The sequence below is a fragment of the Pristiophorus japonicus genome, chromosome 18 (genome assembly GCF_044704955.1).
Source record: "Pristiophorus japonicus isolate sPriJap1 chromosome 18, sPriJap1.hap1, whole genome shotgun sequence".
NCBI classification, from domain to species: domain Eukaryota; kingdom Metazoa; phylum Chordata; class Chondrichthyes; family Pristiophoridae; genus Pristiophorus; species Pristiophorus japonicus.
This window is the reverse complement of record NC_091994.1, coordinates 23,784,826-23,800,205: the sequence shown is the minus strand read 5'-3', so window position 1 is coordinate 23,800,205 and position 15,380 is coordinate 23,784,826. Positions and strand designations below refer to the sequence as shown.

General features: G+C 38.9%; 1 protein-coding gene across 7 annotated transcripts in view; it reads right to left on the bottom strand.

Annotated features, from left to right (window-relative positions):
• The window catches only part of dot1l (DOT1-like histone H3K79 methyltransferase), a 92,002-nt gene that overhangs the window by 71,130 nt on the left and 5,492 nt on the right, over window positions 1–15,380 (bottom strand). For all 7 annotated transcript variants that reach the window (XM_070859767.1, XM_070859770.1, XM_070859768.1 and 4 more), the window contains exons 2-4: window positions 7,001–7,044; window positions 4,175–4,249; window positions 4–67 (exon numbers count right to left, since the gene is read on the bottom strand). In XM_070859767.1, the coding sequence (XP_070715868.1) occupies window positions 4–67; window positions 4,175–4,249; window positions 7,001–7,044 (183 nt within the window). The remainder of the gene's footprint in view (window positions 1–3; window positions 68–4,174; window positions 4,250–7,000; window positions 7,045–15,380) is intronic.

The following is a 15,380-nucleotide window of genomic DNA, read 5'->3' as shown; positions in this document are numbered from 1 at the left end:
TACCAATTGCTGAATGCTATCCATGGCCCGGTTGTACTTCTCGCATAGCTTCTGCATACTCTCAAAGCTAGAAGAGATCATATTGACAATTGAGAAAAACATTCCAAATGAAAAACCATTGAAGAAATGTCTTAATTTTAGGTAATCGCTAATATTCATCAGTAGCAACAAACAGATGGCAAAGAAAAGTGTTTAGATACCACTGTTACCACAGTGGAGGACCCGACAGTACTGGTTATACAAAATGAACTAGGTGCGGAAAATATTTACACTTGACTAAATTTGTACATCCAATGCTAATTCTAGGTTTTTCTAAACACAAAACAAATTTCTTAAATATACATACTGTTTGCTTGATTTGAAAGTTAAAAAGGGCACGAGGGTCCAAAATATAACATAAAAATCAAACAGTAAGCTGATGGCAAAATCGAATCAAGTACTATTGGCATATTCCCATCAATTTGGGATAGATTCAAAACCAGGTTCCAGATATTAACAGCAGCTGTAAGTGAAAAATTAACATATTGCTAATAGTTTCACACCTCATTCAAGATAGAAAGACAAACTTATATAGCAGTTCAGTCAATCAAGTACTTATGGAATAGAGTTACTGTTATCATATAAGGAAACAACGCAGCCAATTTTCACACAGCATGGTTTCTCAAACAGCAAAATAAATGACCAGATAATCTACATTAGTGATGTTGGTTGAGGGATAAATCTTGGCCAGGATATGGAAAAACTTCCTTGTTCTTCTTTGAATAGGGCCAAGAATCTTTTAAGTCTGCCTCAGAGGACAGACAGGGATTTTGTTTAATGTCTCATCCTAAAGACGGTACTTCTAAGTGCAGCGTTCTCTCAGTACCCCACTGTAGTGTCAGCAAAGATTATGAGCTCAAGTCGCTGGACAGACAGGTTGCAAAAATGGTTGATGTGGAAAATTGAATTGTGTCAGAGGTGTTGCTCTGAAGTTGGAGGTACATTCACACTGCTCAATTAGTGTACTTCTAATAAAGTCCAGAGCATTTCTGTGGCCTACTTCACCTGTGGCAATAAGAAGCCTTTCAGCTTCCATTATGGTCTGCCTGTTTGTGGGATAGTAACTGAACTGGGATTCGTATGCTTCCTTTACTTGATCAACAAAAAGCTGATCGATTGTGCTGCCAGGAGGCACAACTATCCGATCTTCCATGCACCTTATTAAAATAGAATCGTGGATTTTTTTTGGTCTTGGTTCTAAATTGGCAACTTCCACGATGATACTGAAATCAGAAGCTAATTGTGTGGCAAATTACAGATGCAACCAATGCCCCACCCCTACATGGGACAGTGTGAAGAATGGGATTAAACAAGACAGACAATCCTTGGAATTGTGGCCTTCATCAAAAGTTTGATTAACTCCAATGTAGAAATTATTTCAACCAACATACTCTAATCTGGTAGTACACAATCCAAACATGCAATCCCCAGATTTCATGAACAAAAGTTTGTATTTTTTTTTTTAATTTGCAACAATCTGTGGTTTGGGCATCTACAAGTCAGCTGAAAAAATAAAACCTATCAGAATTGTCTATAGACTCAGGCCAAATTTACAAATGGAGCCATTTGTAATTAAATTCAAAAGAAGCATAGGAAAGGCTCAGGTAAGCAGAGAAACTGATTATGAGCCGATATTACTAAGGCGAGACCAATACTGAATTTTCACATTGAATACACAGCTTTCAGTATTATAGAATGCTCAGCACAGGTACAGGCCATTATGCCCAACTGGTCCATGCCGATGTTTATGCTCCACACAAACCTCCTCCCATCCTTCATCTAACCCCATGAACATATCCTATTCTTTTCTCCCTCATTTCTTTATCGAGCTTCCTTTTAAATGCATCTATGCTAGTCACCTCAACCACTTGTGGCAGTGAGTTCCACATTCTAACCACTCTGGATAAAGTTTCTCCTGAAATCCTCGTTATATTTATTAGTGACTACCTTATATTTATGGTGTCTAGTTTTGGTCTTCCGCACAAGTGGAAACATCTTCTCTACGGCTATCCTATCTAAACCTTTCACAATCTTAAAGATCTCTATCAGGTTATCCTTCAGCCTTCCCTTTTCTCGAGAAATAAGAGCCCCAGGCTGTTCAATCTTTAATAGATATAACCTGTCAATTCTGGTATTATCCTTGCAAATCTATTTTGCAACTACTCAAGTGACTATATCCTTTTTATATTATTGAGACCAGAACTGTGCACAGTCTCCAAGTGTGGTCTAATCAAGGTTCCATACAAGTTTATGGCTTTATTATCCTTTGTCGTACATTTAGTGATTTGTGTATCTTACCCCTAGATCCCTTTGCTCCTCTACTCTATTTTCGAAGGAGGAAGTGCCCTCATTCTTCCTATTAAAATGTACCACCTCAAACTTACCTATATTGAAATTAATTTGCCAATTACACACCTATTCTACAAGTTTATTAATGTCTAATAAGTGGTCACAAACTTAAAGTACAAGAACCAATTAAGTCAATTATCCATTCTTCTGAAATAAATGTCCTTCAATGGGGGAAACACAAGTTTCCTGAAATAAAAAAACCCAGCAATTTTGCTGATATTTTCAACTATATTGAAACAATAGTAGCCTTAAAGAAGGTATAACACCAAACAATGGTGACATAAATGTGCACTATTTATTTATGCAAGGGACAGAATGCAGGTACAGTGGCATAATAGTTATGTTAGTGGATTACTAATCCAGAGAATGGGAGTGCAAATGGATGTTTAAGAATTTGAATTCAGTTTTAATAATCTGGAAATGTGACCATCAAGCTGTCACATTGTCAAAACAAAACTGATTCACTAATTAATTAGTTTCCTTTGATGAATAAAACCTGCCATCTCCCACCCAGTCTGGCCTATGTGTGACTCCACTCCTAAACTACCTAGCAAGCCTCTCGGTTGTATCAAACCACAATCAGTGGTTCAAGGCGGCGACCCACCACTACCTTTTCAGGATGGGTCATAATTACCGACCTTGCCAACAGTGCCTACATCCAGAGAATGAATTTTCAAAATCAGCTAACCTTTCCAGCTTTGCTGCTGGCTAAAAATGTCAAATGACAGCTTAATTTACACACATACCATTCATGATTACAGGAGTGTATTGTGCACATGTTGCAAGCCCCGACCACCCCATCCCCCCAAAAAAACTTACACAATTAGTTTGTTGCGATCCAGCACAGCTGTGTTATTTTTTTTAAAGTTGTCATTTGACAGTTTTAGCCAGTAGCAAAGCTCTCCACCTTTTCCTTTTATAAAGTTCCTTGACATTTACAAATGATCACATATAGAGCTCCACGAGTAACACCAAGATACCGAAGTATCCAACCACCCCCATCAACTAAGAAATACAAAGCAAGATTAGGATATTAACTTTTTTTTTGTCAGTCAGTCCACTTGACATCCTTTAGTCGAAAAGGAAAATTTTACCCCAATCTAGGTTAGATTCAAACCTTGTTAATTGACTCATTTGTACATTCTTGGGTTTCCCCTGTGCCACTGCCACTTCTTACCCCACTGCCTCAAAATGAAGCAAGCATATTTTACATTAATAGTTTACATTCTCAATCCGTTTCTATACAATACCCTTCACTGCATACAAATAATCTACGATAGCTGAAATGGTTTGCCACAACCTCGAAACCTCAATTTGCAATCATAAAATAAATCCTGTACGTTTTAATTGTCAGGACATTAGAATTTATCACCGCCATTGTTAATGCCCAGGACACACTACTAATTTTAGTCAAGTGAGTTGTTAAGAAAAAGTGTTTCAAATTTGAGAACTCTTCCACAAAATGTTTGTCAGGCACTACACACACTGTAATCAAGCAAGTATGCATTAAGCTCAGACCCTCAGCTCTGTCTGCTCACTCAACATATGGCTTTAAATAGTCACCCCTTACATTGAATAACAGTTTATTTTTTGAATATATCTTACAAGATAGTTATTTGAAATTTGTTCAACAACCTTAACTTCCATAATTTTCCTAGTACTCTTAAATTAGAAATTATATTTCAAAAGTGTTTATTCTTTCAATGTAAGCATGGTTTTCAACGAAACCACTGCTTAGTGTTCATGAAACACATTAGAATTATTAATATGCATGAGTATATCTTACCATTTGGTATCATAGTCCACTAGCACGTAGTTTTCCATAGCAAGTTTAAGATCAGGGACCTCCTCACAAACCCACCTGAAATAAAATGAAACAGTTATTCAACCTTTTAAAAAAAAATCAATCTTTTCCTCTTCGGACCATTTATAAAAATGTGCATCTTCACCAGTGCTGGCATTTCTTCTTAAACTAGGAAGACCAAGCTGATCTGGAAACATCTCTTCACAACCAGCCAAGAGAAAGTGCAAAGCAAAATCATGTTCAATCTGGAAAATCCCAAAGCAGCACTGTCGATAATGTAAGATCTAGTAAGTTGTGGTATTTTGACATCACAAAACAATGAATGCACTGTTAGAAAAGCCTAACATACCAATGCTATAATCAACAAAAGACTGGTATTTTCCCCAAACAGGTGGATACTGCAAACATGTCTCGTTAAAAAGCATTTAAGTATCTTAAAATCAGATATGTTCCAAAAGGTGAAAGGGAAGCGAAAAATGCCTCAATTATCCTCTTCTGGTAGGAAATTGCTTTTATATAGCACCTCATCACATCAGATTGCTGTAAAGCACTTCACATCCATTCAATATTTTTGAAATGCAATTGTCATTATGTAGGCAAACACAGCAGCCAATTTGTATACAGCAAGGTCCTACAAACCCCAAATGACCAGCTAATCTGATTTTGGTGGTGCTGGTTAAGGAAGGATTGTTGGCCAGGACACCAAAAGAATTTTCGATTTTTCAAAGAGTACCTTGGATCTTTTACATCCACCTCAACAAGCAGACGGGGTCGGAGTTCAAAGTTCCATCTTAAAGAAAGCACCCTTTGACTTTGCCATACTTCAAGTGCTGCACTAAAGTGTCAGCCTAGATTAATGTATTCAACTCCTGGAGCAGGGCTTGAACCAACAGCCTTGTAACTAAGAGTCGAGTCTTGCAGCAACCAAGCTGACAGCAACCCAGTGTCTCAAACTATGTAACCACTTAAAATGCTAATCTCATTTAATATTCTGGATGGACTACAATTATCTGCAAAATTGGTGAAGTCAATTTGGAGTAGTTCACTATTACATCCGAGACTTGATTCAGAAGCCTGGAAAGGAGGCGTCTTGAGAGATGACCCTACAGAAGTGTACAAGATGGTAAACTACATGGAATAATTAAATCTAGACGACTATAAATGAATCTGTGAGTAGCAGCACATGGGGACAGGTTCAAACTTGTAAATGGTAACTTTATGATAAAATAGTTCTTTCTGCAAATGAATGGACTTCCAGATGGAGTGGATAAAGTGAAAACCCTAGAATGATTTAAGAAGCAATTTGATGCAAAAATGTGCACATGTCCTTTCTGGGTGGATAAATTAAGATGGGTTGAATGCCTTTCCTTATCTTTATGGATTTGGTAGACTTTTGGAATGGTCATGAGGACCAGGCACCCGGAGGGAAGACAGCTTGCAAGCAATCAGTTACCAGAACACCCACCAATGTCTTTAACTCTTTAGGAGGAGGCATACATGAATGAATGTTTGGATTTGGCTTCCTCATACTGGGAATAATCCAATACCCAAATGGAAGTAAAGAAAGAACTTGCATTTATGTATCTTTCACAACCTCAGGACGTCCCAGACTGCTTTACAGTCAATGTAGTACTGTACTTCTGAAATGCAGTCACTGCTATAATGTAGGACCAAAATAGTTACCATTCTCTATGTAGCAGATCTTAAAAGGGAAACTACAACCCACTAACTCTGGCCAACCTTAATAAATGAATGCACTGTATGGACACATGAAATGAGACAGTTTTACAAGTTTTTAAATATCAAAGGAATTGTATAAGGAAAGGGTTAATCAGATTAGCATTTTGCAAATTGACTTGGAATGATTTGATGTTGTAGTGATTACCTGTGTTTGTTAAGTAGGGAATTATGATTTTTAAATTGTACTATCTTAAAATAACTAACTGATGATACCATTGTACAGCTGCACAGCAATTCTAAGTCGGTGACCACTGAACTGAGAACTGATCCTTATGCACTAGTTTTACTGTTTGTGTGAAGTAATCACCTGATAAAGAATGTGCCTGAATGGAATAATTTAATTGAAGTTGTGCCAGTGCGTACTGATCCTTGAGCATGTGGGAACAGTAAGCACTGATCAGTGCCTGCAAGGACACGAGTTAGTCCAGAAGAAAACATCTGTGAAATTATCATCTTTTTAAATTGAAGTTGGTATAGGTCGAGAGGAGACCTGGTTGGTGCGTAGGGGGAAGCAGAACCAGGACAATAGATTCACATGGTTGAACAGCAATTAAATCTAACAAGAAATGCGCAAGATAACAAAAGGAGTTATGCTGATCTCAGTAGCTCAACGGAAAAGGAGCTCATTAAATGAGGAATTCAGCTTATTAACACAGTATTGGTTTCTTGTTAGTTACTTACGTGGAGTTGTTTTTAACTTTTGGTATGATAATTGTCATGTAGCAGGTGTCCAAGATATAAAAATGTAGCAAATTTGGTTTTGAAAGTCCGATCAACCTGAATACTGAGCTCAAAAATATAATAAGTCCCCAATCATCATTGCTCATTGTGGTTGTAAGTACTATTTTAAGTACATGATCAAAAACCATTGCATTTATGATATGCTTAATAAATCCATGAGCACTTGACCTTAACGTTTGAAGCACATTATTGATGAGGAATAGTTAGAACATCTAATTATAAACAAATACATCCTTTAACAATTACAAAACAAACAATATGTAGCAAAGAAAATACAAAAAATAACTTTGGCCAACAAAATCAAATAAACTGAACTTCAGTTCTTACCGAATGGTTTCAATAATTTCATGAGCAGCATCATGGTGTTTGTCCTGAAAAGACAAAATGTACAACACTGTTTAATACAACATGTAACAAATGTTAAATCCTAGAGAGAGATGGACCAATATAGTGATATGAATAGAAAAAAAACATAGGAGCAGAAGTAAACTTTTCAACCCCTCGAGCCTGCACAACCATTCCATTAGATCATGACTGGTTTGCACAACTTCATTTAACTGCCTTGAATCCATATCCCTCGTTAACTTCACCCTAATAAAAACCTGTTAATCTCAGTCTTTGAAAATTTCAATTGACCCAGCATCCACAGCCTTTTGGGGAGTGTGGTGGTAGTGGGGGGTGGGGGCGTGGGGTTGTGGATTCTTGTTTTGGATTCCCCCACCAGAGGAAAGCTACTGTGCATCTAATCTAGAAAATCCATTTATTATTTTAAAATAACTTGAGTAGATCATCCCTCAACCTTTCAGCTCAAGGTAATAAAACCCACGTTTATGCAAACTGTCCTTATAACTTAACCCTTTGAGCTCTGGCATTATAGCCTTCCTGAATTGCGATGCCCAAAACTGAATGCAGAACTCTAAATATGAGGTCGAAACAAGGTTCAATACAACTGAAGCATCACTTCCTCCCCATAGCAAGCCAACTTTTTATTAGACTTCGATTACTTTTCATACACGTGCAATAGCTTTCAGCGATGAGTGTGCAGAGACACCAAAATCCCTTCCTCCTCCACAGTTCCTTATCTCTCTCTCAGGAAAATATTCTGATGTGTCTTTCTTGGATCCAAAGTGGATGATCCCACATTGAACTCCATCAGATCCGTTTTTCCCACTTATGCAATATTTGTATGCATCTTTCTAACTTCCTGCTCCCATGTTAACAGCTTACTATGCCTCGTATCTTCGTGTCAGCTGGATAGTTGGATATACAACTTTCCATTCCTTCTTCCAAGATATTAATATTCATGGTGAAAAGCTGCAGCCCCAGTACAGATCCCTGGGGAACACCGCATATAACATCCCACCAACCAAAGTACATTCCTTTTATCCCTACACTCTATCGCCGACCTCCTAACCAAATTATCAACTCATCTCAGTTACCTCCATTTTTTGCTAATCATCTCTTGTGCTGAACCTTATCGAATGCCATATCGACATCTGTTCGACGCTGTTCACCAAGTTAGCAAACTCACCAAAATATTTGGCTAGATTAGTCAGACATGATCTACCCTTAACAAATCCATACAGATGCCCTTTCACCAGTTCATGCTTGCTCAAATGCTCAGTCACACTGTCCCCGATGACAGATTCCAGTAACTTAACCACAACTGATGATATGTATTTAACCCCTTGCACCCTGTATCACACCACCAGAGGGCCTACCTGTTGGGAGTCCCAAGGGATCCCAGCATCCCTTGGGAGCACTGTATATAAGCAGGCCACCCACGAGGTACCTGCACTCTGGAGTCTTATGAAAAGGAGCTAAGGTCACACTTGCTCATTGTTCACAGTAATCAGTTTCATCCTTTATTATGAATGTATCAGACGGTAGGTCTGTAGTTTCCTGGTTTCCAAAATATGTAGTACTTTAATTCCGACAACTATTTTCAAAAAATTCTGAAATACCATTAGCCATGATATTAATTTGTTCTTGTACTTGCATTGAAACGGCAACAAAAATACGCTTGTATTGCACAAGGTGCATTTGGGCATTCAAACCAGTATGACATTACTTTGGTGGAATTCTGGATTATACTTGTGCATGAGTGTAACAGTTCTAAAATGTGAGCAGCAGTTGGAACACATCTGTACTACTATTTTATACATTTGGAAGGCAGAAAACAGATTTACACACAAGTGAATTGTACAAAAAAAACCTATATAGCACCTGTCACAACCACCAGATCCCAAAGTGCTTTACAGCCAATGAAATACTTTTTTTTTAAAAAAGTGTAATCACTGTTGTAATGTAGGAAACATGGCAGCTAATTTGCACACAGCAAGCTCCCACAAACAGCAATGTGATTAAGACCAGATGATTTATTTTCTTAGCGATGTTATTTGAGGGATAAATATTGCCCAGGGAGAACTCCCCTACTCTTCTTCAAAATAGTGCCATGGGGTCTTTTATGTCCACTTGAGAGAGCAGACATTGGTTTAATGTCTCATCTGAAAGATGGCACCTCCGACAGTTAAACTAGTTTTAACTTTCAGACATGGTTAAGAACTACCATTTGGATTCACACACATTCAAACTGGATTTATCAATGTCAGCTACTTGAATACAAATGTCAAATCCTACCAACCAACATTTCAAGAATGAAATAGATGTCAGCATCAATGTGGGCATTTCTTCCCTGTAATGCATGCATTTGCCGCAGTGTTTATAGAGTTTATTTTAATGTGTTTATTTTATGGTTAAGTAGCTCCCTGCGTAGATGTCACATTTTGCAGTTTGCAGTCCACAGTACTGTGTAATGTAGGTGGAGTTCATTGAAAAGCTCACTTATCTTCTAGTTTCATCTTAACACGTGGGTGATGCTGGCAAAGGCATATTTTTGTTCTCTATTCAAAAAGGATCCTTTATTCAATTATTTGACAAAACCCAAAAGTCTTTAGCAGTGTTATAGTTTAAAGGAGGAACAGTAACCCTCTTCAGAAGCCATTCATTTGGAATACTAAAAGATGGCAGTTATTCAACACATTCATTCCACAGATTGTTTACAACAGTAAGCCAGCATGAATATCTACATCCAATTGAAGTGCATCGTAATTGAAAACTAGCCAAAAAGTGTGAGGGAAAACATTATACATTTCAATCCATGGAAGACATCAGGCAACCAAGGTCATTCAGGAAATTGACCTACAGATCTCCTGTGGTGCTGCACATGGGGAGTCAAGACTAAGTGCAATCTTCAGGTGAAGCAGTTTGGAGGGCAGAAGATAACCAGACAAGGGCGCAGAGACGCACATCAGTTCCCACTGCGAAGTCATATACTCATTACAGTTTATTTAAAAATACGATATTATCTATTAATATATTAAAAATTCATGGCTGCATACACTTCCTGACAACCTTTTCTACTGGGGAGGATGTAATTACAACACGACAACTATAGAGGCTATTTCTATTATAAATGTGGACAGAGGAATTTGACAAGTAGTGCACAGAAACTTAAGATTCTTTATTATAGATATTTATTATACATATCTGGAAAGGTTGAACAGGCTAGGTCTCTTTTCTCTTGGAAAAAGGCTGATGGGTCCCCTAATTGAAGTCTTTAAAATTATTCAAGGTTTTGATAAAGAGTAAAGAGAAAGAAAGCTTCCATTTGTGGGGAAGAGCACTATCTAGCAGCCATCATCATCATCATAGGCAGTCCCTTGGAGTTGAGGATGGCTTGCTTCCACACTAAAAATGAATTCTCAGGTGACTGAAGAGTCTGATGCAGGACCTAGTCTTTGTCACAGGTGGGGCAAGATGGTTGAAGGAACAAGTGGGTGGGGTGCCTGGGTTGCTGTGCGCTCCTTCCGCTGTCGACGCTTGGCTTCAGCTTGCTCTCGGTGAAGAGATTAAAGATAGTTACCATGAAATCCAATAGGGAATTCAGAATAAACTTCTTTATCCAAAGTGTGCTGAGAATGTGGAACTCGCTACCAGAGCGAGTGGTTGAAACGAATAATATAGATGAATTTAAGGGAAGGCTAGACAAGCACATGAGGGAGAAGGAAATAGAGGGTGATGCTGACAGATTTAGATGAGGAAAAACAGGAGGCGGCTCAAATGGAGCATAGACGCCAGCATGGACTGGTTGGGCCAAATGGCTGTTTCTCTATCATATATCCTATGCAAAAGTCCAAGTTGCCCAGTCAGTCTAACATTGGTAAATTCCAGGAAATTGGCAAAGCTATGGAGTGTCAGATTGGAAATTCTACTGCTGGACATTCACACATTTTGTAGCTCCAAAGAATCAGATGTCATAGGTGCCAGAATTCAATTTTCCATAATTAACCCAGGTCTCAAAAATTTTTGAAGTATCTACAATATAATTCAACTCATTTCAGTGGTCCTTAGAAGTGAATTTTATGGAAGAATCAGACAGGCTCCAAAGCAGAGCACTAACTTTCACTACCACATTGAATACTTTGAGGGAGAGCTTTAACTGGATTCAAATGATTTAGGTAGTATCATTGAACTTTTTTTTTAGCTCTTCTTTACCTTTAAAGTCCAAAAATTGCTTAAAATGTAACTTTTATGACGCATGCAACTGGTATGGTAGAGATACTTTAATTTTATTAAAGCAGAAATTTAACAAAATTCCTCAAATGTCCATCAAAAGTAAGCAATATGAAGACTCAAAAATGGTCCAAATGCCTAGAGGGGGAAAAAAAAATCTAGTTATCACCACAAACTACATAACTAATTTTCAAACCCCATTTAACATTGCATCAAGATTATTGGAGTTTGTGCTTTTTCAAATATCACACTGTGTAATCATTTTTGCCTGCTCTTGTACTTTTCCATTACCGCTCACCAAAAAAAAGTGTTCTCATTCTGGATTGTGCCTCTGAAGGTGCCAAAAGCCTCATCATTCCTTTATTGCAAACCCAGTAATTGTTGTTGCATGTGTGAAATTTGTGTACTATGTCCACTTTGTCCAGTGGTCATGAAAGGTGCGACAGTATATAAATCCAAGTCTTTCCTTCTTTTCTTTTAGTACAATTATCGATCTCTTGCTTACAAACTTAGCATCTGCCTGGTGGCTAATCAAATGCTTCAGAGATTGCTGAGCAAACAAAGGAAATAAAGCAAACTTTCAAAATATTTAACAAAGTGCCATATGAAATACTGTTACAAAGATTAATGCTCATAATGGTAAAGTGGCAAGGACAGATGAAGCATCGAAAGTAGAGAGCGGAGTAAATGAGTATTTCTCAGGTCGACAGGAATTAATTTACACTGTCTCCAGACACCAATTTTGCAATCCTTCTTATTCTGCTACGAATAAAATGATTCAAAGGCAAAGACAGAATATCAAACTTTTCTGACAAAATTAAGATTAGGGGGCAAAATAAATTGAGGAATAATGATGGATGAGGATTAAGTTAATAAACTGAGGGACAGGGTGCCAATGGAAGAGAGGGCACCAGTTGAGCAAGAGTTAGCATAGGATGGAATGGAACTAGCAAAATTCTCCACAAATTGGAAGTTGTGTAGAATGCGAATTGGAAAGGCCCTTGAATGTGTTGACTCACTTGGAGATGACAAGGACGTGGACATGGGTCTCAGCAGCAGTGGGGGAAGTATTGGATTTTACACATTTATATCAGATTTATTTGCACTGAATACTTTGAAACTATTTGCCAGCATATTAACCATCAGCACCACTGATACCCCAGAGAAACATCAGTAGGGATGGACAAAGGGTAAAATATACACATAGATTTCATATCACTAAATCATCACTACAGCCAGAGACAAAATGCAAAATATAAACCAACAATTTGCGCAAGCGCAGAGAGAGCACGCAGAGAATTATTTGATAGAGATATAAAAACATTAAACCATCAAAAGCAAAAAAAAATATTCATGGAAGTTTACTTGGAAAATGAAGCTAAATTAAACATACTTTCCATGATTTACAAAGTAAACTGACTATTCTTCCAGTGTTACCATTTCAGATTTGAACAAAACCTGCATATCTATTGATTTGCTACCTGGGTCAGTTTTATGGACAGGCCTTCTTGCACGGAAGGCAGTACAACCAAGATTACATTTTAATCAGCATTTGGCTAAGTGGTGGACTTTAAATCCACTATTCTTTATTTCAGTACTATGGGGAAAAGTGGGAACTAACGTGATAGCCACAATCATCCCAATTCAAATAATGAAACACCTGAGCTGTATATTTTTATGAATCCTCCAAAGTATTACTCCTTGTAACTCATGAAATATCTTTGGTTAATGCACAACATAAACCACATTCGATCTTTTTTAATTTCAAATTTCCTTTTCGAAAGAGCCAATCTATTTTGTTTTTAAATCCAAATCAACTTTTCTGGCATACTAAACATGTAGATGAAGGAAACAAATTCTACCATGGGCAAAATACTTTTAGGGCCTAATAAGATGCACCAATGCACAATATTTTGATACATGTTGAACTTCCCTTATCCAGGACTCCCTCCACCACCCCTCGTCACACACCATTCCCGGCCAACAGGTGGCGCATGCGCAGAACTCCATGAACAAATTGAAGTCCTTCCTCGCTGCCGACTCCCGCAATCGCTGGCCTGACCCCGTGATCCACACCCGCCCCTCCACCCCACAATCTCTCTGCCGCACTCACAGCCTCAAGCCAGCCAGCCCAGATATCCCCTTGCTCAGTACCTGTACCATCCAATTTAACGTGACCTCCCCTCATCCGGCAAAATCCCTTATCCGGCACAGGCCGGGTCCAGAGGGTGGCGGATAAGAGAGGTTCAACCTGTACCATGTGTTATTTTTTTACAACTATGTTCATTCAAGAGCCTGATAATCTTGCTAACAGGTAAACAGAACAGCATGACCCATTTTCAACTTTTTAACATGTTGGAAGACGAGCATTTCCTACTGTCCTACAGTATGTCTTGAGCCTTCAACGAGGTTTCTCAACTTAAGCAAACCTCCTTTCTATGATTTCCCATTGTGTACATAGAGTATGCAGACTGACCCAATAACTCTCCAACACATGGATCATGAGATGCAGGTCACTATTATTGCTCGAGGGCAATTCTTTGACCTTTTAATGTGATTAATGGTGGTGCAGCTTACTAACCAGGCAGCAGTCACATACACAGCATGCATCAAGCGGAGAAACTTTCAGGGGAGGAGGTTTGAAGGAGTAGGATCAAGCACTTTGAGGAGGGGATAGTAATTTCCAAACAGAACTGAAGTGGCATTGGCAATAGATGGAGATGGTCAGGTCCATAAAAGGAGCGGCGGCCATGGGCAGCGTACCACTTCAAGGTACAGCGCGAGCTGGTGCAGGAGGGCGACGGCAGCAAAGAGGGATGTCATCAAGGTCCAGGTCGATGATTGAAGCCTGGGCAGGTACAGCAGGAGCGGAGAGGTCAGGGCGAAGGAGCGGTGAGAGAATGTAGAGGGATGTGATCAGGACCCGGGAGGCGCGCGAGTTCGGGAGCCAGAAGTGATGGCCCAGGGGCAGCATAGGCCAGCCCGCACTGTGATATGTGTGCACACTAAGCCTGTGCAGCAGAGCTGATCTCCAGTCATCTTGGGTAGACCTTGCACTGGACCAAGACCTAGCTCTGTCCAGCCTGTGTGGTGGCTGGTGTGCAACAGCCACCACACGTTTAAAAAAAAATCCACACAGACATCTTCCACCCTTAAGGATGTAGTTCGGGATCTGGAATATTAGGTCCTTCATTGAAACACCTGTGAACTCATCCTTTTTTGGCGTGAAAGCAAGTCATCTTCATTTCAAGGGACTGCCTATGATGATGATGATATGGAGAATCAGTGACAGCACCAAGAAAACAGTGACGTCGAGATGTGCGACAGAGTGGCAGGAGAAACCTAATAATTTTGCTTCGATCAAGGAAAAAAAAAATTTAGCTCCAAAAATGACATTGTCGATTTACGATAGCAAGTGTTCCAGTTTATTGGAGCTGAAACTTCAAGAACCATTTAACTGAACATCTTTTGGAAGTGGTGAATTAAGTGAAATCTGATGTAAAAAAATACATAATACAAAGTAATTTGCACATGTTGAGGTGTGAATTGCAATCCTATCTCAGCATAATGGAAAGGTGGCAATGACAGACAACAAATGGGACGAAATTACACAAGGCTTCTTAACTGTTATTGCTGATAATCTCTCCTGCGTGGAATTAGAGACCTAGTTGTGCAACCAAGTTTTCTTGAAAATGTTGATTGTGTTGATTTCTTAAGGGTTGTGCCATAAGTGTCCAAGTATCAAGATCACTGCCCTTCAGCTGGTGTGTGTGAGCAGTGTGATTCTTCGAAATAGTGCCAGTTGGTAGCACCCTCATCTGAGTCAGAAAGTTGAGCGCACAAAAATCTAGGCTGTCACTCCAGTGCAGTGCTAGGAGAGTGCTGCACTGTTTGAGATGCCGTCTTTTGGATGAGACGTTAAACAGATGGACGTAAAAGATCCTGTGGCACTATTTCAAAGAAGAGCAGATGAGTTAACCCCATTATCCTGGCCAATATTTATCCCTCAATCAACATCACTAAAAAAAAAATCTGGTCATTATATTGCTGTTTGTGAGAGCTTGCTGTGCCCAAATTACCATGTTTCCTACATTACAACAGTGACTACACTTCAGAAACTACTTCATTGGCT